This window comes from Atractosteus spatula, chromosome 8 (genome assembly GCF_055471065.1).
Source record: "Atractosteus spatula isolate fAtrSpa1 chromosome 8, fAtrSpa1.hap1, whole genome shotgun sequence".
Taxonomy (NCBI): domain Eukaryota; kingdom Metazoa; phylum Chordata; class Actinopteri; order Semionotiformes; family Lepisosteidae; genus Atractosteus; species Atractosteus spatula.
The window spans coordinates 17,479,797-17,504,973 of record NC_142713.1 but is presented as its reverse complement, the minus strand read 5'-3'; the positions used below and the strand labels follow the sequence as shown (position 1 = coordinate 17,504,973).

At 36.3% G+C, this 25,177-nt stretch overlaps 1 protein-coding gene across 1 annotated transcript in view; it reads right to left on the bottom strand.

Moving 5' to 3' along the window:
* Positions 1–12,560: 12,560 nt before the first annotated feature.
* The window catches only part of tspan11 (tetraspanin 11), a 134,441-nt gene continuing 121,824 nt past the window's right edge, over positions 12,561–25,177 (bottom strand). The window contains exon 8 of the mRNA XM_088924200.1: positions 12,561–18,727. Within this exon, the coding sequence (XP_088780326.1) occupies positions 18,668–18,727 (60 nt within the window). The 3' untranslated portion in view covers positions 12,561–18,667. The remainder of the gene's footprint in view (positions 18,728–25,177) is intronic.

Genomic DNA, 25,177 nt, shown 5'->3' with positions numbered 1-25,177 from the left:
TGGCCACCACTGAAACTGGCTCACTCATCCTTATTGATAATATAACTAATAATTGTAGCAGCAGAATGGCTTTTGAAGTGTACAGAAATAGCTTTTGAGCCTATGTACAAGAAAATGCCTAAAGACTCACTGGCTGGCTCTTCATCATGCTGCAGGACAATGAAATAAAACACACTGGAAATGCAACAAAGGAGTTGATCAGGGAAAATAGTGGAAAGTCTTAGACTGGCCAAGTCAATTCCCTGAGTTAAATCCAATCAAGCATGCATTTCACTTGCTGAAAAAGAGACTGAAGTCAGAAGCTCCCACAAAAAAAGCAACTGCAAATGGCTGCAGCAAAACCTTGAAAAAACCTAGAGTGTGATGGTGTCAATGGGTCACAGGCTTGATGCCGTCATTATGTGCAAAGAATTTGCAATCAAATACTACGTTTTATAGTTCTTTAATTTACTTTAAGTTAATTTGCCCCGATACTCATCATCACATAACATGTGCGGATGGAACTCAAAAAGTGGTATTACTCTAAAACTTTAAGGCATACAGTATATATGCCCAGAAATATCCAGAAATAAAAGATGATATTATGTATTTTTTACCTCATATTCATCTTTTCATCTCAAATCCAAATTGTTTGAGTATAAATAAAAAATAACCATTTTCAACAAAGCTTTCTGTAGCCTAATCCCTCCCTTGCTATTTTGCTCTTATAATTTGTACTCCTACTGTACTAAAGCATTTTTGCATCGAAACTGTTACCCTTGCTTAATTATCATTGGCCTTGAATTCCTCTGCTTAGTATCCTAGAAAAGCAATATTAGTTCTCATTCAATAGGACAGTATGCCAGCTGTTGTTCATACATTATAATCAATATGGAGTTGTAAATCAATCATGAAATGCATTTTAATCATTACTTATTGATATAATCTGTAATTAATTATTTCTGTATTTACACCCATTCATTTAAACAACACACATAACATGTTTTTAATATCTTTTTTCTATATGCACATCTAATTCTAATTTTTTATGCTCCTAAAAAACAGTGCCCCAATACTTTCTGAGGGCATAATTTAGTCAATACTTACAGTAGGTGAGCCAAAAGCTCTTCTAATGGAGTTTATAACCCAAGTCTGAGAGTGAAAGGCTAATTTACAGTATGACACAACCAAACACTGTATATACTGTATCAAAACTAGTAACCAGTGCACTCATCCCTTGTCCTTATAGCCAGGCTGCCATTTCTCAGCCAAGCAGGTTAAAGCCAAATCTGTTACTCAGACTGCTTGTGTAATAAACCACTAAATATTAGGGTTAACTAAAATAGTTATTTAAATGTCAATAATCTCCCTTTCTTTAACTTCAAGTTAAAGTTCAAGTTAGATGTACGTACTGTACATCTAAACAGGCTAATTCTTTTATAGCACAGTGTACATTGCATGGATACATACTGTATATATTCACTCAAATATTTACTCTCCTTATGAAACTAAATGGTAAAAACTGCAAAAAAACAGCAAACCCTAATAGGCAATAGAGGACACAGACCTGTTTTCTGTGTACTTGCATGTCTTTTCTATAATCTTTAGGGATAATTAAAAGCATGTTTGTATCTTTAAATTTCTTATTCTGACTAAGTTGCATGATACAGTATTCTACTACTGTCTCCTTTAGGCTTTCTGGGCTTTTAATCAGTTTATCTTTAGTCATTGTGTCTTGGCCCAGCCAGCATTTGATTACGCAACAGCAGGGGTGTCCACCCCTATTCACGGAGGGATGATGTGTCTGCAGGTTTTCAAGGTCTCTTCAAAGCAGTAGCACCTGAAGAGCTGGTAGACACTGCTCAATTTGTCCAGTGACCACCTGGGCCATTAACCTGCTGCTTGACCCCATCAGCATCTGAGCTGGAATGAAAACCTGCAGACATCAGCCTTCCAGGACCAAGACTGAACACCCCTGCCTTACAGCACATGTAAAATGCAAAGTGAATGTTAATACGAAGTGGATTTTTAGTATTTTTAATACGTTAAAAAGCAGAATTCACTAGACTAACAAATATACCAAGATATATACGTATATATAAAAAGCTTTCTTCGGGTTAATGAGAGAGCAGCTAAAAGTAACATAACGTTCAAGGAGCTTGAAGAATGAATGTGTCTGCGAATATGTGAGAGTGATGCTCCGTCTATAGGTGTCTTTAGGAACTGTGTATCCTATATATGAAATGTATATGAAACAACCTGGATAAAAATTTCTTAAAAAGTTTAACATCACTTTTGTTAGGAGGACTCTTTCTGTAAGATGGAATAAATTTGCACTGCCAAATATAAGCTTTAGTAGCATCTGTCTTTATTCTGATGGATTCTTTCTGCCTTCCCTCCTCTTTAAAAATTCTGAAGATGCTATTTTCTGCTTGTATAGGTCACATGTCACTGGCCAACATTCTGACACTTTGCAGTCTGATCTGGTATTTACCATATTTTCCTAGTGCTTTTGGATAAAGTCCAAAGTTAGTAGTCTCTGCTTGTTGGTTAGGTCTTCATAAAATATGGCAAGTAATATACATTTTTCAAGGACAGATTTTCCTATCACAGTTTTGCCTTGCCTTAATAAGCTATGTTTATTCAGTAGATAGATAGCTGAGGTCCCCTCCAAGTCCATTCATTCATTCATTTTCTAAAACCCTTCATCCAGTATGAGTTCGTCGGTGAGCTGAAGCCTAACCTGGCAAGCAACAGGCACAAGGCAGGATACACCTTGGACGCCAGTCCATGGCAGGGCACACACAGACACAAACATGCAAACACTCACACCAGGGCCAATTTTACAGAAGACAATTATTCTACTAGTGTGTCTTTGGACTGTAGGAGGAAATGTGAGCACCTAGAGGAAACCTACGCAAACATGAGGAGAACATAAAAACTGCATGCAGATAGCATCCCATTTCCAGATTTGACCCCAGGGCCACAATGCTAACCACAGTGAACCCCCCCCCCACACACACACACACCAAGTCCTTTCCCTTACATTCACCCTGACATGGCTAAACTCTAACACAAGTGGTGAGTGTGAGAGGGAACAAACTAATGGACTTACATTATTGTTTTTGTTGTTAATATTATTTGTGAAGCATTCAAGTAGAAAAATAGGATGATTATTTGTAAGCAATTTAAAATGGAATGACAGTAAGTGTAGGTATCAAGATTAAATATAAACTTACAGTAATTCAATTCAAGTGTGGCAGATCAGCAGTACAAAAGGGTGTAATTCCAGGTAGCTTGCCACTAGAGGTCACTAAAATACTTGTAAGCAGTTATAGTGAGGGGTTGTGTATGTGTCTGTGTGTGCCCTGCGATGGACTGGTGTCCCGTCCAGGGTGTATCCTGCCTTGTGCCTGTTACTTGTTGGGTTACGTTCCAGCTTCCCCGTGACACTGTATAAGAAAATGCAGTTATAAATTACATGGATAGACACAGTGCGAAATAATGTAATTATTAGGTGATTGCCAAAGGTGTAGGAATGCAAATTCTCACAGGGGTGTAATTAGATTTAGGTTTGCTATAAAAAGGGCATGCACACTGGTAATGGGTGTGTTTTGTTTGTTATTTACAGCTTGAAAAGACAGAAAAATAAAGCCTTTTAGACTTACATTAGTTGAGAGCTGTGAGTTGGAGTATGCAAACCAAAAGGACTGACATGGTAGAGTTAGGGTCGGTCACAAAGAATTTATTAATTTGCATGATAAAATATAATTAGCAGTAGGACAGTTGTAACAGCACAATAAGTATTCATCCCCTTCCAACTACTATACTGTATGTTCTTGAAATATAATTGGGATATTGTTGTCTAAAATTGTATCCGTCACTTTATAAAGCAGGTCTATATGTAACAGATGCAAATTCATTGTAAATCCTATATGTACATTATAACAAAATTTAAGTGAACATTTTAGTAATACTACAAACATGTGATAAAAGGTTGTGTGGTCAAACCAGTTAAAAGTGGAACATTTCTGTCCAAATACAAGTATTACATCTGGCTCCTTCCCAACATAGTGCATCACCCAGTCAACACAATCCTTGCTGTCAAGCATGGTGGTCTTAGAATTATGTTATGGGGCTGCTTCTCATTAGCAGAGACTAGAAAGCTTGTCAAGATTGAAAGAAAAACTAATGGAGCAAAATATAGGCCAGTCTTAGAGGAAAACCTGCTTCAGTCTGATAAAGACTTAAATCTGGATGTAAATTCAGTTTTCAGCAGACCAATCATCCAAAGGTTAAAGCCAAACTATGCTGGAGTGGCTTAAGAATGGGAAACTGAATGTCTTTGAGTGTTCCAGTTAAATTTCTGACTTATATCTGATAGAAAATCTGTGGCAAGACTTGAACAATACTGTTGATCGATAATCCCTAACCACCTTGAAAGACCTTGAAAAAGCATGGAAAAGGCTCCAAAGAGGCTTGCAGCTGTATTTGCTGCCAAAAGCAACTTCTTTCACCCATAAAAATGTTTAGTCTGAGCATTCAGGTGTTGACTAAAATATTCTCATTAAAAAGAATATATACGTCAGTTGCAATAAAATGGGACAGCATTAGAAGGAGTGAATACTTTTGCAAGGTGCTGTATAAAGCAGAGTTAGATCACTAAACTAGTCAGAACAGGTAAGGAGATGTAGTGATAGATGGTGCAGTCCTGGTGTTCTCATTAGCCTGTTCCACAACTAGTATGCAAAGGAGGAGAAGGAGCAGGCACAGAAGATTTAAGAGCATGGGGAACGCATTACTAATGTGCCAAAAACAAAGTGTTCGAGAGGAAAATATGGAAAAATGATAAATAATTTTTCTTGGTAGGTTTCCAGCAGCAAGATTAAGATGCAGTAAATTAGCATTAAAATATAAGCATGTACAGGAAGATTACTTTATCTCCATAGAACTAAAACTGTTTATAAAGTGAGACCAGAGGCAGCAGGGAGAAGAACAGTAAATCAAAACAAGTACCTTATCCTGGGAATGAGCAAGAATGGGAATCCAGAGGAGACTGGAAGGAAAAGTAATCATGTACAGATGCAGCCACTCAGATTGTGTGTTAAAACTCATTACCACGTCAAAATGACATCGCCATACCAAGGTACACTGCCCAGAGAATCTTCACTGGCCAAAGAAGATCAATATAATTGCTTACACTTATATAGAGCTTTTCTGGACACTCCACTCAAAGCGCTTTACAGGTAATGGGGACTCCCCACCACCAGCACCAATGTGCAGCATCCACCTGGATGATGCAACGGCAGCCATAGTGCGCCAGAACGCTCACCACACATCAGCTATTAGTGGGGAGGAGAGCAGAGTAATGAAGCCAATTCCTAGATGGGGATTATTAGGAGGCCATGATTGGTAAGGGCCAATGGGAAATTTGGCCAGGACTCCGGGGTTACACCCCTACTCTTTTCGAGAAACACCCTGGGATTTTTAATGACCACAGAGAGTCAGGACCTTGGTTTTACGTCTCATCCGAAGGACGGCGCCTGTTTACAGTATAATGTCCCCGTCACTATACTGGGGCATTAGGACCCACATGGACCGCAGGGTGAGCACCCCCTGCTGGCCCCACTAACACCTCTTCCAGCAGCAACCTTAGTTTTTCCCAGGAGGTCTCCCATCCAGGTACTGACCAGGAATAGGTGACATTTGTGGTACATTAGATGTTAATGAAAATATAAACTTAATTTAATCTGTTGTTGTAGTTCTTAAAATCCACTTAATATGGAATATTAATACAGATTCATGTAACTAAAGGGAAGTTTTGGTAGCTGAAAATAAAAACAGGTTTCTGGACTTCAGTAATTATATTAATTTATCAATTTAAATATAATGTATTTATATAGCTGGTAGTGTATCTACATTTAATTCTTTAACAGTCAATTTGGTTATTTTGGAACTGTTTTGACATGCTGGTTTTAACTCTCATTTTGCTGTGGTGATGCTGATGTAAAAATGAAAAGCTTGTCCAAACATTTTATCAAACTGAGTGATGAATTTTTGCCTTTGAGCTAGAAGGTCCCAGGTTCAGTTTCTGGTCAATGCAGCATTTACACTTACAAATAAAGTTTCTTTCTATAATATTTTAATATAATAAATAATACATATTTAACATGTTTATATATTTTTCATTTATTCATCACAATATGTATATGTAAATATAAAAATAATATTAATAATACTGTACACGAATGAACATGAATGAGCAAACGTGAATACTGGCAATGATGGAAGTAAACAACAATTCTACCAGATCAGACCAACAATCTCTAGTTGTTTAATGCCACAAAAGTGTATTAAAAAGATCATAAACAACAAACATTTAACATTAGTGACATTATGAAACATTTGCATCTCCCTTGAATCAGCCTGCCTTCATTCCCCACTTCCCCCCTTTAAGGTAGTTTAAAACTGCAACCAGAGGAGTTGCAGTTTTAGCATTAAAAAGTGAACATTAGCAAACAATTTAATTTTCTTTAAAAAAGGCTTTAACTAGCATGTCACAATACTCCTTAGCTGTGAGATTATTTTGTAAAACTGAAGAAGTAATCAGTTTCTTTCTATATTCTTTTTAAATATGTGATTCAAGAATGTTTAAAGTTTCAATCTGTCTTTCGAGCTAAGTATTTAAAAGATTAGATTGAGAAACTTATTACGTTAAAAGTTGTTGTACTGTTCCTGCATTCTTGTACCATTTTATGCAAAGCAAATTCATAAGTCAGCGAGATGTGACCTTCCCTACTCGTATGACGATTTTGGATGGAAATATTGAAGATGCATAGGCAGTGTGCAGACCACAGAAAAACACAGGAAGAGAATTGTGCTATTACTGTAGCTCATCCTTTGTGAATGATCTTAATTGTTTTATATAGAAGGTTTGACACTGGATTTTAGAGATAAATGTAATGGGATAATTGATAGGATACCCATCAGATCATCTACTATAAATTCAGCTGACAGAGACAGAGGTTGTTTCTTTTCCAGACTAAACCACATAAGGCACCAAGCCCAGATGGTTTGCAGGGAAAGGTGCTAAAGGTATGTGCTAATCAATTCAGGGGAGTTCTAACCCAGTTATTTTAGGCACTGCTTGATTCTGTATTGTACTGATTATGTGGAAAATTTCAACTATTGTACTTGTCCCTAAAAAAACCTAAGCCAAAGCACTAGTGACTTCCGACTGGTGGCACTTATTGGAGAGGGTTATTTGTAAACAAACAATGAAAACCACAGCATTTTGTTCCCAAGATATACTGTAGTGTCTTCTTTTGTTATATCACTCTGTAATGCTGCTGCAGTACACAGTATTATTATATAATGAATGCAATATTATAACTTTATGTCACTCTTTGATCTTTCAATTCAAAATATTGATAGTCCATGATTTTATTTTAAATCCGAAGTAATATGAAGATTACTATGAGAATTATGAGAATGTTGCAGCAAATACTTAAAAAATTATTAAGCTTAATTCTATTGGAAATATTGTAGGTGCTGCAATGATTACTGACCAAATAAAAATCTAAAATCTCTGAAATGTTAGAAATTGTTGATGTGAAAGCTGCACTGACTAGACTGTGAATGTAAAGCTTTGAAAGGAAATATTAGAAGGGGGTGATAGGCCTTGATATTACACAGGATTTGGGTAGACAGTTATTGAAATGCGTGTCTTCGTTTGTCAGGTTCTATCTACATACTGTATATACAGTAGCTGCTTTATAATGTGTACTAAAAACGTAACACACATGAATGTAAATAAGAGGTTTATTATAATAAATGTGTTAATCATGAGAAAATTTAAAAAATATTAAAAGTTGAAAGTCTGGTTTGATTTTTGTTAGTTTACTGTGTGTTAATTGCAGTTTACAGAACTTTTCATTGTATTGTTTAAATATCGACCCTGGAAAAACATTTTTCAAACAGCATCTTTGTTTGGCTAGGATTTGACGATTAAATTAATGCAATAATCAAAAGTGATGTCACACATTGAAACAGACATTATATCTTTGGGGGTTATTGGATAACTTCTCGGAGCTGTGTGACAGGCTAAATGTGAAGAAAGATTCAGTGATACTTTACCTGACCATCATGTTTCCAGTATTTGCTCTTAAATACTATTGTATACACCTATTAGTATTTAAAACAAATCTACACTTAAAATATAATAAATAATATGTATACTATACATTTGTATTAATTTTATATATCACAGTATATTTAAATATTAAAGTACTGGGGTGTAGATAGATGTTTACCACTGGAATACTGGTATTTTCTGTGTATTTGTGTCAATAGTAAAATGAAATATTTTTGCAATATCTTAATGTAACCACAAGAGTTGCTGTTTTAGGCTTGAAAATATAATAGAATTATTCTATCTTTAAAATAACATACAACAATCAGAATGATTAGTTTTTCTTTAGGGTTTCTCTATAATTTAAACAAAGGTTTAATCCAATACTCACACATGATACATACAGTAATTATAATCTATTTTGAGTTTGTGGCATTCTGGTTTATATGGTCATATTTAGCTATTTCATATAAATACCTGCTTACCAGAAATTCTTTCAGCAGTAACTTATTATTGTGAAAAAAGGGCTAAGCTTTCTAAAAATGCAATTAAGGTCTTAGATATTTCTGTATTTAAAAAAAAATCACAAATAGAGGTCTTTTAAACATCACTGGTTTGAAAGATAACAAAACTTCAGGAGCATCAATAAAGAAATGTCAAGTCCACACTTGGAACCTCCAATTTTATGGTTTATATTACGAAACTAAAATATATATACAATATGAGATAACACAGAGATTGTTTTTCTGTTTTTTTTAATTTGGTGACAAAGAAAAAAAAAATACAAGTAAAACAGCCTGCAGTGGCAAACTAACTCCGAGAAGCTTACAAAGGCCCGATGCTTTCAATCTAACACAACTGTAATAATCTGATCATTTAAAACAGAACAAATACATTGTAACCTTTTCTCACCGAAACATTTACATTGTTTATTCAGATTCAAGTAAGTCTTCAGTGAGTTTCGTGGGCCCAGAAGGTGGGGGGGTCTGTGCAGAATAAGTGAAAGGATGATTAGCAATTCTGTTTGAAACACTGTAATAATTTCTGAAGTTCGGGGGAATATTTCTTATAATTCAGCATAATATATGTATTTTTTAGCTGGCAATTTTTATCATTAGTCACCCACTCTGTATACTTAATAGCTACGCCTACAATTCAGCCAATGGGTCATTAGAATAACTGGTTTTAATGAGGGGGGGCGGGATTTACATGTTTCATGCTTATATCTGTTCATCCATTGCTACTTTTAGTGAAAAAGAGGATGCTGTATATAGAGTATGTGCCATATAGGACAGGGGAAAGAGTGGAAAGGCAGCTGCTGGAAGAGGTGATGGATTAGTAGGTTCTGGAGTAAAATATCAAAATAAAAGACCCAGTACAGTGACAGATGCCCCTGGGCTTCCTTCAGATATACTAAGTGTGAAAAGTGGCTTGCAAAATGTATTCGCCCCTTTCCAATAATGTCCACTTTTGTTGAATTCAAATTGATGTAAGGTGTTTAAAATAAAAAGAATAATAAAAAACATTAATAACAGTAAAAACAATAACGCCTGAGATCAAGTTTATGTGTCTTGAACACAGCTCTTGGCTTTCCTGAGGGCTAGAAGGTGATCAAAGTCTCCTGCTTTGGGTTGAGCCCAGGCAGTAGCTGAGCTGTGTGGGAACCAGAACTTTCTCTTCTTCTTCTTTAGCTCCGCCTCTTTGGTCTCCTGGTTAGAACTGAGTGGGTGTGGCCTTACATAAACACTCCTTCTCCTTGAGACCTGGAAGCTTCTCTCTTCCTCTCTTTTTCTCTCTTCCTGCTCTCTTTCTGCCTCCTTTGCCTCTAGGCTTGGAGTACAGTAGGTGTAAATGGCCTCTCCCCAGCACTTGCTCTTTTCCTTGAGACTCAGAAGTGCTATCCTTTCTCCCTTTCTCTGCCTCTTGTCTGGGAGTGTGTGTGTGTGGCTTGACCGCACCACTGACTGCTACCCCTGTGACCAGGAGGTACATGTCTTCTTCTCCCTTTTCTTCTTGCTTCCTCCTCTGCCTCCAGGCTTGGAGTGTGTGTGTGACTTGTCAGTTGCTGACAGAGTGCTTACCAGAGACATTGTGTTTCCTGCCAGCTGTCACCAGGGGGACTCGGAACCAGACAACTCTGCAACCCAGAGGACACCACTCCTTCATTCGACCGGGAAGCCAGATTCTTCCACGAAAGGCGTCTGACTCCTCTCCCTCTTGTTTCTTCTCATCTTCTATCTCCTCCTTTCCTTTTCTTTTTCCTCTGTTCTCTTTTTCAGGATTTCAAGATGAACAGGACACAAAACACTGTTTGACTCTGAAAAAGGGGGCAAAAGAAGAGCCACCATCCTGTTAAGATGGTAACAGGATGAATGAGACTCCTGAGGCTAACAGTGAAGGAGATATTTTGTATGGATCAGAGTGGGTCTGGAGGCTACATGGATCTGACCCTACCAATGGAGTCATGTTACAGAAACAGTGATAATTTTCCTGGGTCATGATCATGTGATAATGTGACTACAATCTCTCAGCCCCAGGGCATGAGGGATGACATGGGGATCTGGACTGGGAAACTTGCATAGTCCTCCTGAGAGAGGATCCAGAAGGCTTCAAGGGATACCACTACCCTCCAGCACAGTTCACTATTGGAGACCACAGATAGCCAGAGTTCTACAGGAAGTGCAGATCCTCTGGCCATAATGAGGACAAATACACCCCAGAAAGATGTCACAAGCTGAGGGACACAGAGCAAAGGAGTGCATTGTCCCCAAAAGGTGTGATGGATGTGGCTTTGAGGGGCACCTGCTGAGGAACTGTAAAGGTGAATAGGCCTTCCTATGCCCAGATAATAAAGGAAAGGAAGCATGAACCGAGCCAAAGCAAGGGGATACGAGAGAAATGAGCAGACAGGCTCTCTCCCCTCCACTAGGCACCAGGAAAGAAGCAGAGCCCACCACTACTCCCCTCCCCTAAGCAGTTGAAAGAAGAGGGGAAAAAGAGGAGGAAAAGCTCTGGAAATCCCCCTGCAAACAAGGAAAAAGAAGGGAGAAAAGAGAGAAGAGAGTGGATCTAGCATCAGAGGGGGAAAAAAAGAAACCCCTCTGAAAACCCATTTCATTTCCTGGAAGTAGAGGTGGGAGCACCATCCTCCAGTGCTCTCAGCCGACTGGAGACCACTCTACAAGGGAGCCTTGACAGTGAAAGCGCTTATGGACTCTTAGGTGATGAACATTACTTCATCTACCAGCACAGAATCTTCATCTTAGAGAAACTGGACACCCTGGGCATCAATCAGATACTTATTTAATCAGTGAGGACTCAACTGCTCATACTACCTCTAAAGGGTTTCACATATTGTACCTTCTTTGGATATTTACCTCCCTGTACATAAAGGCCTTTCTGATCACCATTTGTCATGCCATTAACTTCCCAATAGGCCTTACGTTAATTATAATCAATTACAATCAAATTGTATAGCTTTACCAAGCTCAGGATCATGTGGTGTATTATTGCAGCTGGTCAGTATATTTTTTTTAATCAACCCTATCTTTAAATGGAAACGTCTCTCATAAGGTCTAACCAATGTCTTGTCACCTTATATAAACAACACCTACCAACAAATGACTTGCTCTTCAGTGGAACAACTGCGAGTATCCCTCTCATACAGAGCAATAGTACAGTTATTTTCCAGTCCATCTTAATAATCATCTCAGGAGGAAGCTGGTCAACCTGTAGAAAAATACTTGGTAAATGGAATAGAGCATGCAATAGTTTAGGGCAGCACTGTGGCGCAGAGGTTAGCATTACTGTTTTGCAGTGTTGGGGCCCTGGGTTCAATTTTGGACCTGGGTTGCTATCTGCTTGGAGTTTGAATGCTTTGTGTTTGCATGGGTTCCCTCCTACAGTCCAAGACACACTGGTAAGTTAATTGACGTCTGAGAAAACTGGCCCTGGTGTGAGTGTGTGTCTGTGTCTGTTTGCACCTGTTGCTTGCTGGGATAGACTCCAACTCCCTTGCGATCCTGAACTGGATAAAGGTTAGAAAACTGATGTATGTATTACTACAGGATGCTGTACTGTATATCCTTAAAGTGAATGAAAAACAACACAAATCATATGAAAAACTGTAGATTACTTATAGAGACTCATTGTTGATTAAAAATTATGAAATGATAAAAATCATGTGACCAACATCTGCATTATTTTAGCTGCTAGACACTACACATTTAGCCCAAAGCCTACAGTATATGTGACCAAGGAAAAAGGAAAGTGTAGTAGCTTGATTTTGTATTAATGTATTGATTTACTGTATATAATGCTTATAAAGTGTATTTACACATTTACAGTATGTTAAAAATGCAAACATGCAACAATGCCAACCTGAAAATCTATTTTCTTCTATGATATACAGTATAACAGGTACTTGAGCCCAAACAGAACACATAACACATTTATTAAAATATAAAGAGAGATTTATTGAGCACAAAGCTGTATTTTGCAAAAACTATGAGAAGATAAACATACCATCTGTGAACAAAACATCCTCACGCTGTATTGCCCCTGATACATTATACAAACTGAATGATCTCTTCTTAAAGCAGACAAATTTCTTTTGTAAATTCTAAACTATTCAAATATTAATTAGCATAAAAAGGCCACACTGTTATTAAGGCATCAAGGCAAGAACAATATTAATACAGCATTGCATATTTCTGAACGTAGCCATAATGCAGACAATAAAAAATGTCATCACGTAAAGTAAAGATGCACCACTGAAATTACTGAAAATGTCTTGATTCACTGTGTCTTGCAGGGATTCCATCTGAGTAGTCTATCCTGTGCGTATATGAAGGGACTCAATTTCACTTCAGGTTAAAAAAAATCCAATAAAGTTTAATTATATAAGACATGCCCTATTCAAAAGAAACATAGACAATATTTATAATAATGAGTTTAGAAATAAATGGGTTGATTTAAGATCTAGAGCATGCTAAGCTGTTTTTAGATGTTCAATGCATGCTCTGAAATCTCTCCAAAAGACGGTACCAGCAAAGCATTTCACAATACTCTGATGTCTTAACAAATAATATGTCTGTTACTCGTCAACTGTTTAAGGCTTCTTGAAGTTTTCAAACTAATATGCTCTGTAACACATTTATTAAGAATATGTATTCATACATATATATATACTGTATATATCACTGAATGTACTGTACATGTTATTCCCAATACACAATATTTCATACAAAAGTCTTTGTTAATGAAAAATAAATCAGTTTGTATTAGTTTTAAATGGAGAAAACATAAGTACTGCATAAACTACTGGCTAGCATACAGTACAATGCTATCAAAGTAAAGCACTTAATATTAAAATAAGAATCCATATATAGCTGTTAAATTGCTTCCTGAAATCTGATCTGTATTTAAATGTATTTTACAAAAAAACTGATTGTGATGTTGCTTAATCTTCCTGTTCTAGTTCCAATGTCAATATAAAAAGCCTTTCACAACCCTTGATTTACAACATCAAATGAAAATGAAAAAGATACATTTGAATTTAACATATATATAAAGAGAAAATGATAAAAAATAAAAAAAATGTGTACTGTACAGTATATCTTACAAGGAAAACCTTCTGTGTTTTTTAAGAGCAAGCAGTATCTTTGAATTAAATGCCAGAAAACCAATTAAACTTCCGTTTGTGGCTAGTACGTACGACTTTACATATGAAAAAGTTGAAGCAGAAGATACCTTCTAGATTGGATTAGATTCTGCTTGCTGATGTTGTGCAATGACCAGAGTTAATTAATATTCACATTCTCATAATTAATTTGAAAAATTGTTCCTTTCCTGATGTTAAGAAAGCTACACTGTTAAAGTAATCATGTTGCCGAGTTCTAAAGGCCTCTCTGAAAAAAAGGAAACAGAAGGCACAGGACTTAATTACATGCACTTTATCACTTTATGTTCGTGCTGACATTATGATTATTTCATCCAATTAAAGAAGCATTTCTAGGGAGTGTTCATGCTTGTGTTCCCGAATTGTTGTTTGCTTTCCATTACATTTTGTACCAGAGAGCTACTTTAACACCTGAATGAAACAGCACTTCAGGAAGGGTCTCAGCAATCATATTTTGTATCCTAAAAACGTGCTCATGCAACATAGTGCTAAAACTGTGGTGTATGATGGAACTTTTGAATGCACATATCTCATATTGATGGTCACAAATTGGTATTAAAATACTGGTATGACATAAGTTATGCTTGATTTATTTTCATAGTGTGACAAAGTTCAATCAAATGAAAATATTGCAATGAATTATTTGAAGGAAGCAACATGATGAAATTAGTCCAACACTGTCAATAACCCAAATCAAATGAGGGGTATCCAAATGATTTTGTGGCCTCACCAGTCTTCAAACTTTGGCTTCAATGAATTGCTGTATGATAAAACCAACACAGTACAGAAGACCACAAACAATTGATGGGAGCTGATTATGCTTCAATAAACGTAATATACAAAAATATAATTTGGACAACAAATATACTACACAGCTAATGCTGTGATATAAAGCCTCAAGTATGTATAGAGGCAAGAGGCATGATTCAAAGACTGCTGTGAATTCTTTTGAAATATTCTATTTCATTGATAATCATAGATGATGTCATCTAGGTGAGTGAACTAGTACATGAACTATCTTACCAAACTATTTCACATTCAGCACTGATAAGTTATTTCTGAAGCTGAACAGTTATCTCATAAGCAGAAAAAAAAGAGTAATTAAACCATAAAAATTCTAAAATTCTACAAAGTATTATGAACTAAACTGCATATTGGTTAAAAAAAACTTTCATGAAAACAAATCACACTTTATAACAATGTAAGTTTTTTTTGCATAGGAAATAAAGCAATCAGCTTCTAGATCTAAATTAACAATCTTGTGCAGACAAATTTAGCTTTTATTCAATTGCTCTGTGAAACTATAGTTATGGAACTGCTGACCTGCATGTAGAATTTGTAAAAAAGCATTATTTATAATTACAGATTTTAATGTCTTTTGATGTTTATTGCACAAAATAATTGAAAGTGGACAAAATATTTTGATAACCATTGTGTTGAAGATTGGCAAACAAAGCTCCTTATTTGTTATGCGTTCATAACCCCTAAAACTTTGTGCTAGTTTGGTAAATTGTGGCATCCAGTTAACCTGGCATATACAAACTCTTCACATGACTGAAATGGTGCTGATGCAGTTAAAATGTACTGTTAAATGGTCTTTAAAAAGTTATCAGATCTTTAAATAGTAAAGGCTTAAAGTGTGGCTCACAAGCAATAAACATTCAAATTGAAACACTTAAGAGAATGAAGACTGAACAAATATGTTAACAGGGAATGAAGTTCATTTATAGGTCTTGGAGGGGTGGTAATTTGGAAAGCACAAAACAAGTTAGATATTACAAAATCACATGACCTTTTACAAAATTAGTTTTTAAATTTCTTACTAAAAGACAACAGTGACATATTATGTACTGTACTGTAAAACAAGAAACTAAGCAATTCCAGCAATAGTTACAACTACCTCGTGAAGAATCCTGTGCTCTTTTCAGGTCTGTGATTTGTTTTGTAACATCCATTAATGTTTGTCCAGAAATTCTGTCTTTCTCTGGTTTGTACCAGAGGCTACTAATTTTTTGCATTATAGCACAAAATAGGCACAATGACTAAGTGAGGTGTTCACAACAGATGAAAATTCAATTGGAAAACGAAAGGCAAGCTGCGCTTTATTCATATTCACGGTCCCTGTGTGTGGAGGAAGAATGTAGGGGAGACTTATCTGGAATCATGGAGGAGACCAGGGTAAAAAAATAATGCAAGGCCATTTTAGCTGGTAGGGACCTTCTATGGTTCTTTAGAAAATCCAATGCAGTGTGGTTATACACAGCACAAGAATGGTTCTGTACCTCAGACTGTCATGCAACGATTTGTACTTTAAGGTAGACAAGTTGTGCCTTTCCAGTCTTTGGCACAGCTGCAATTGTTTGTTTCACTGGAGGAGTGACAACCTTTTGTGTTTGTTGCTAGGCTGCTGGCCCCATCCAGTGGGGATGTGCTGTCTTTACTCTGTGACTTGGGTGTCGCTGCACACTATGAACTCCCCATTCCTAAGCATCCATTTACACCCCGTACGATAGCCAGACTCCCGTTAGGGTGTTAAAACATTGCACCTACAGTACCTGCCTCTAAAGAGGAACTGGCAAGAGCATGTTTGGATTTAGATGACTGGACAACTTTAGAAGGCACCAGAATGATCACACAGATAACAGATCACACTGCTGTTCTAAGTGCAGAAAGCATTCCCCACAATGTGTAGTCCTAAAACACACCAGTAAATTCACACAGAAGATGAACTATATTGCTGAACACCATACAGAAAGCACTTCACTAAATGTAGAGAATTTATAATTCCCCAAAGAGCTCACACAGCATAAAACTGCATTGATCCACCCGGGATGGCTACATTTAAGGAATCTGCCAGCAAATTCACACAGGGGAGATATCACACTGCTGTAGGAAAACATTAATTCAATCAACAGAAAAATATAAATGGTTTGAGTAAACTCCAGGCCATATGCCAATCCACATTGAGTGAGTTCATTTTTTTGGTCCACTTGTGGGAATACCTTCACAAAATATCCAGCTCTTCAAAATCATTATGCCCTCTGTCTGCACTATGGGAAGGGATAGAATGGCACACTCTATAAAGCTTTTAAAATAAGATTCACACAGAATGCAAACAGAAGGCCCATCTCCTTTTTCCATCCTGGCATGAGTTTCCAGCAATTGAGATCCTTAAAAATGTCCATAGTGCCCATAGTTCTGAAGCACCTTACAGCTGCAATTTGTTTGGCAAGACCTTTAGTGTCTGGTGTTAACTGAGACAACGCCGGTAGATTTGCATGTTGTAAATGCAGGAAATTATTCATTCATTTAGTCACATTTTAAAGCTGGTTACACTGAAGAGATGCTGTTCCACTGCAGTGAGTGCAGGAAAAGCTTAAATAAAACCATGACAATTTAAAAGTTCAAATAGAGGATTGAGTTTGGTATTAAAAAGAGCAAATTTACTATACATAGTGTGGGAAAAGATTGACTGTTATAAGGAACCTTAGAAGTATCCCAGCAAATACAGTAGGACAGAGAAAAAACAGTCTAAGGAGCTAAAAAAATTCATTACAGAAAAAAAAGATACCACCCATTCATTAGGAGCTTTAGTCACTTCACACACTTTAAAACAGGCCTAGATTTACACCAGAATAAGGTGGCACAGTAGTGGTAAGCCCACCACTTGTTCGCCTCTACCATAAAATGCATAACCTCCACTTCATTTAGTCACAGAGAAGAACTGGTTGCTGGCTGGGAGGATCTCGGATATGTTGCTGAAAAGTGGTGTGATAAATTCAGGTCAAATTCAGAAGTCAAGGAATCCAAACACTATTGTGGGTACTGTGCCATACTGCAGCTTGGAGACAAAGCCAGCCTTTGACATCTTTCAAAAATGGTCTCTAAAAAAGATTTTTCTATAAACTGAATAAACATATAATTTTGTCTTCTTTGACCCTGCTTATATTCTTGAGGAGCTTAATGACACCTTAAGCCTTATTATATTTAAAAACAAATGATTTTAATTACTTGGTGTACTTGAATCTCATTATTACTACAGTATGTTGTCTGGTTGTAAATATACTTGTCCTTGATGTTGCAAAATACATTATTGCCTCTGTATTTTAAATCAGGTTGTAATTTACTTTTATGAATATTCATACCATTTTATATGGTTTTAATATCTTCCTTTTTAAAATATATAATTAAAACAAGTTTTTAAATGACAATTCTAATGTTTTTTATATATACTAGTTAATAGACAATTACTGTACAGTCAACAATCCCTAGTGAAAAATGGTAGAGATTTAAATAAAAGGTCCATGAAATTTAGAATGAAAATTAGAGAACAAAAGCACCATGAGAACAAAAATACAGTGTACAGTATGTTTACATTTGGAAATGGGATATTATTATTATTCCATTGCATGGTAAATATATACAAAGGTATCTCAAAAAGTAAAGCCGCTTGTATTCAAACCACTCACAAACAGTGCATTTGTGATTTATACTGAAATCGGAAAGCTTCTACCAGGACAGCATCAAGAAATGTTGGATTGTTCTGAATGCAAAAGCTACAAAATGGGGGGAAAGCGAAGAATACACAGGGAAATTATTTACTTCGATTAAATTATATCACGTACATGTTTGAACCTATGCCTTTACCTTTTTGACATGCCCTTGTACATTGAACGTATGAAATATCTAAGAGAGCTGTCATAAAGCAAACTGATTAAGCAACTGCCTACGTTGCATATTACAAATGAGAACAAAACGGATGAAGATGCTTATTTAAAACATGTTTATAAAAAACATGCATACATTAATGAGTTAAGATTGTCATTTATGTTGAGCAGGCAATGGTTTATCCTGAAGGAACGTTCGTGCTGGAGTTTTCAGTAGGGATCCAGTTTGATTCTTCGGTACAGGCAACAAGTAAAAATCATTCCACAGAGCTGAAAAAGAATTGACAGCAAAGAGTGAAACTTATATCAAAATGGAAAATGGAAATAAAAGTTTGTCACACTCTATAAAATGATGTGGGCTGGTCAAAAGTATTTTAAAAGCATGAAAGCCCTGCAGGTCACAGTTACCATGGGAACTACAATTCCATCAGTGGATACTTCAGTGGTGCTGTAATTAGGTCATTTTTGTGCATGTTCTATAACAAAATACCACTACAGGAGTGATAAAGGGAGATTTTATTTCCCAAATAGTATATATTTTAGATGAGGTCACTTTTAAGTCTGGACTTTAGATCATTCTGTATTTTAAATCTTGTCATGTTATTTTATTTACTTTTGTACGAGAGGCTATAAACCAATTTTCAAGTCATGGTATCCATTTAATATTAAAGTACAGGCTAAACAAAAATGAAAATACAAATATTTCTGTAGGCGCTTTAATGTAAGTTTCAATTAGAAAATAAAAATGGAAAAGATTAGTCTTACAATATGGTATTGCATTAGTTTTCTTAATGCTCATTACCATGACATTTTAATGCTTATTCAGTAAAGGTAAAAAGAAATAATGAGGGTAAGTAAATGTGATCTAGACAATTTTTGAATCTGCTGGTCAATGTGGATTTAGAGAGCAGTGATGGTATATTAAAATGCATAACTATAACACTTTCACGATCACACCAATTTTCCATTTTGTCATCGCAAATAATAATCCCATTAAGAAATTGCATAGCCAATACTCCAACTAAACATAAGTTTAATTCTCAACCAAAGAATTGTGTTTCAGAAGCATTGTGGATTTCTCAGAGATCAGATAGTCTCACTTTACAAGCCTGCTTATGTCCTCCTTGTCTTGAGTGAATTTCCAATGCTATTTTATAGAAAGAAAGATATAAATGAACGGTCAATGAAATGTCCCTTTGTTTAACATATCTATCCAACATGGACACACTGAGCCAGAACTGGTTATACCATCTTTTACTACACAGATACCTTCTCTGTTTCAGCATCTGCAGGGGAAAAGCTTTACCACTGCAGTGCTCAGCCTGCTCTTTGGCTGCACAGAAAGTCTATAAGAGTGGGGAGCCCGAGGTATGGGCAGTTATCACTGGGCACTGTGCCCAGTCTCACTTGTTCTTTCTTTCGTTCTCCTTACCACCCCCTTGCTTCATTATCTTGGACCTTTTCCCTCTAGCAGAAATGTGTTTTATTTCTACTTTTCAAGATGGAATTAACCTTCGCTTGTTTGATATATTTTGTGCCAAATGGAAATGTAAGAAGAGAGCATGATTCAAACTACAAGCACGATTTTTCCAGACTGGATGTCCTTATTATGTAGTGTATCTATGTTCAGGCTGCATGTCCCTCAATGTGATGGATAGAAAATGACAATATAGACCCAGTAGGCATTGGCATGGTCCCATAGGTTTTAAATTGTCTTCTGTGTATTTTGGAACATTCTCAATGAGCAGCTGTTGAGCTCCCAATTGCTTCTGCTCTAGTTCCTACTTCCTGTTTCACCACATTGCCCTGCAGATATAACTTTGAAAGACCTGAAACATTTTGTTTTTAGCAGTACACCTCAAAAGGCTGTTATTTTTATAGGCAAAAAATAGTTGTACAGAGAAAATACAATACATTTAAAAGTGCTAAAAACCATAAAAAGAACAATTGATTTAAACTTAATTTGAACTTGACAGCTCGTAAAATAAATACTGGCCTACTACGTGTGAAACATTGGGATTCAAATGGAAACAACTGCCAATAAGCAGAGTGAAATCAACATGTTCTATTACACTTCAGGAATAGCCCCAGAGCAGACCAAACCCCAGCTGTTAATATATATAGTATATTTAATCACCAGCCTTTATCAATGTTGGATGAGGGCTGCCGCAATATTCTTCCATGAATTTCTGCTTCCATTACCTTCATCCTTTTTGCTCTTACAGATTCCATCTTGCCACCATACAGGAGGTCTGAATTCAGTTGTTCACAAGCCTCTTATGATCGTGTTCTTCACATTGTATGTATGTGTCATTATCACATTAGTCTTTTTATTCTAACAATGTCACAAGCTCTTGTATCCTCTAACATTCCTGTAACTTTCTCTTCTTATTATTCCAAGCAGATATCTTTTTAGGATTCTCTGGGTCACCTGTAATTCATATCAGTTTTGTATTCAGGTCCTCAGCATCCTGGTCCTCATCCTTAATTTTGTATTCAGGCTCCTGGTTCCACATTAATCAGATTAAATACACTGTCTGAGTTTGCTCTTTGAAATCACATTGTCCAAAAACCACTCCAGTGTCATTTAGTGCTTACAGTATTTCTATTTTTGACATATTGTTACTGGTTGACATTATTTGACCCAGATGCACATAATTACTGACTTTTTGCAGTTTGATGTCTTTTACTTCAATTTCCTTGGGAGAAACATATTTCTGAAAATTCACTTGATGCTAGTTTCATATAGTTATTGAACTCAAGAATGTACTGGGTGCAAATATACAGTTTATTGTATTTATGTTACCAGTGAATCAGAGGTTCCCTTCCCCTTTTTATACTTCTCTTCTCAAAATACAGTGTCGTGAGTTTGTCTTGGTAAATGGGATGGTGGGGCAGAGGCACTGAGCTTACACAGCTGCTAGGCTCTATGGTGTCAGTGGAGTGCCGAGGTGCCAGTGGAGGTAGGTAGGATCCACTCTAGCTGTAGGGGTACTTAGGGAGATACCTGGAAGGGATTTAGAACTCAGAAGAATGGAGAACGGATTTACAAATAAGTGGCTCGTGTGGCATGGGGAATACTTATTTACCTTTGCATTGCATTTTGTTGTGCTTACAAAAAAATGTGTACAGAGCTTAACTTTTTTTTTGCAATTCCACACTGATTCTAAAACAAAGGCACACACTCACTGCAAATTAGAACTACAGTACCTGTCCCTCCACTTGCAAATGGTCCATTGGTCTATTTCTGAAACTCGATTGGTCTTCTGACTATTTTGAATATTGTCTGTTTTTCTTGTAGTGTAGTGAGTTAACACCAATAAGCTTGTAAATTACAGGTAGTAGTAAGGTAATTAAACTTTAATTCTTTAAATTGCTTTCTCTTCTTTCCTCTGTTGAAGTATTACATTGTTCCAGTTATCAATATTTTGGTTTGGTTTATATATTCTATCAAATCAAGCTACATATTCATTGTCAGTATTTAATTTTTAAAATAATTTTCATCTAAAAATAATTTAATTTTGTTCACATTTCTTTGTATAATAAAATAACCTTCCCTCTTTTTCAATGATGATCACTACCATCCACATATTCAAAATATTGGTATAAATGAATTTAATTTATTTCAATTATATGTTTCACAAAACAAATAGGTACCAATCAATGTATATTTCTTTTGTTCTCTAATATATAATCAATTCTTCTTATTCTTATTCTTCTATATTCTTAAATATGTCTGCAGACAACATTTTTATATTGCATGTGGTATAATAGCCAGCAGTATGTTTTTTTTAAATTATTTTTACTATTTTACACTTTGATGCTTTTCCTAAATAATAATCCAGTAACGTAGTGAGAGAAAGGTCTATGAGGAAACCACCTTCTTGGTTCGAAACCTTAAATAGATCCTAGACTATTAATTTAGAAAGACGAGGCATAGCTGAGTGAGTCTTTAGCACTTAGAAGGAGTGAAAGGAGTTATCGGAATAAGCTCTACATGGAATTAATCACTCCTCTGGGATTTATTTATGAAGAGGCTTTAAGACGAGCTGGGAAGAAAGATTTTTAATCTGTGTTTAAGCTCCAACCTGGAACAAGAGAGTGAGAACTCTAGTGGAGAGTTCTTACCAGTGATGCATTGGGCTGGCCTATAGACCTGTGGGATTCATAGGGTAGCTTAAAGAACATACAGCGTAGGCTGTATTGAGAGGTATAACATTTCCTGGACAAATAAGCATACATACTGTATACACAACCTACTCCACACATTCAAAGGAAAACAAACAAACAAAAAAAGATAAGTAACATAAACATTTAGGTTAAAAGATTCAACAATATTCTATAAAATAACAACAAACCAAAGCAGCAAATTCTTATCTTCTACAACCCACTGTGCTCTTCCATAATTTTATCTGGTTCCTCTGTTTTCTGTTTGTTATTACCGCCCCCATTTATGAGCATTATGAGACTAAATCTGACACAATGGAAGAGATGGCCTGTGGGTGAGAAAGAAGAGCTCTTGTATTTCATGATGAACATGACTGATAAACAGTGACGATGAAGAACAGGACTTGATTTATGTAAACCACCTGAAAGTCACAAATCAAATTAATCACTTTAATAGCATCTCTGTAAATGGATTTGTCAACAGAACTTCATAATCATCATGCTGTATGAACTTAACCGCGAGCACCACTGAGAACACTGGCAGATGAAACAGATGGCGGCTTGGTAGGATGCTTTCAAGTCATGTGATCTGCAGATCAGCGTGAGACAGATCACTTTATGAAATAATATAACTGCAGAAGGAATCAGTGCTCAGAGCTACACTGTAAGCATCTGCTGGTTAGGAGCAACAGGAGCGATGTAAAATTACTGCTTTCTCAGCCATGCATCAGTCAGCGTGCAGTGGAAGCAGATGCAACTTCAGCATGACTCTTTCAGCGCGTCCCCCACAGCCCACTAGGTGTTCCATTAGAATCCAGCGGCAAAGCTTGCATTAGCCACAGTGAGCAACAGCACAGCTGCAATGGAGCTCAGAAGCGTGACATACACCATGCACCCACCCCCACTCCAGTCTCCCAACCTGCCATTATCACTGCAGAAAGTAGATTGAAACAGAAGCTAACCAATCACATGTCAGAGAACTCTTCTTCCTCTTCTTTATAGAGCAGATAGATAAAAGCGGCAGTCAGGACTGCACCAGCCAGCTAGCACAAGACGAGTGAAACAAGGTTAGTTAAAGGTAACAGACAAGGTGCACTTCTGCTGTTGAGAAAAAACACTGACATAATAGGAAAACCTAACAGTTCTCATTAATGACCACTCTGTGGGTGTATAATGGTCTTTAAGACACTATGCTGAAAGATCTACCATCACCCACAGAAGTGCTGCAATAAGGCATATTTCTCTGCATGTCCAGCAGGACCTTAGATGTGGGGTCTGTACTGTACCTCTACTGAAAGGAAAACACTGGGAAAAGAGAAATAGGAACCTCAATGTAAAATTATAACAGTACAGACACCATCACTGATCATCAATAACATTCAGAAAGAAGGACTGTTTTCCCTTAGCTCCTATATTAATATGCATCTCATCTTATTCATTTTTTTCCTACATAACAGACATTTATGTTAATAACATACCATTCCACCTAGGCTGATTGATTTATATCATGCTATAATTTAATGCTCTTCTTTAGATGGTTGAGGCTCAAGGCTTTTGGCAATCTTGGGCTGTGCTTTGCAACTTTACACATTAATAAACAAAATGTTATGCTACAAATGCAGGCTTGCCTAAATAAAAACCAGAGCAGCTAATTTAACAGATCAGCCAGTTACCAAGTGCCTCAAGTGTTTGTGATTTATAATGAAAATGTTTGCAATGACACTCAAAACTATAATCAGTTATTTTGGAGCTGGCAGAGAAAGCAATTAACATGCTAAACTGTGCGTTGAGGGTGCTCTGTTGTATAATCTACTCTAGGACATGTACATACAAGTGGATAGCAGACCCATAATTGGGCTGTTTGGAAAATGAATCTTTGGATAACAGTTAATTAGTGTAATGAAAACGGCATCAATTTAAACAAACTGCATAAAATAATTCACACTACACAAGGAAAGACCTGATTCAAGCATTTTTGTTCTTGTTTTTGATGCAGTAGTTCAAGTTAACAGCTTCTACACTTGGATTGTAAGCAACATACTAGTGCTTCTACTTAATTTTTTTAAAATTCCTTTATTAAGCAGGTATTTGGAGTTTTTGTAAGTGAACTTACCTATTGCAAAGTACATAAATAAAAACACACATCTTTTTCCAGTGACATTACATTGCAAACACATTTTCTTTACCATCTTTTGCTTTATATGTTGAATGTCTTATAACACAATAGGAAATAGCTAGCCAAAAAGACAAGAATTTAAAAAAACGCTCAGACTGGGTATCTGTAGCCTTTCTTCTTAAGTAACCTAGATCTTTGCCTGTGATCTAATTCTCTTGCAACAGTCAAGGTCAATTGTCAGTATCACAGTCAGTAATGAATGATCAGTTAATTAAAAAGAATACTTCTAAAAAAATACTTCTAAAAGTATATATATTCTAAAAAACAGAGTCATATGTTTTCTTTGATGCTCAGTATACTTTCAAAAAGCAGAATTGCCAAACCTTTTCTTTACATACCCTCAATTTAGAATGAGCAGTTCTTAAGTCACCTCAGAA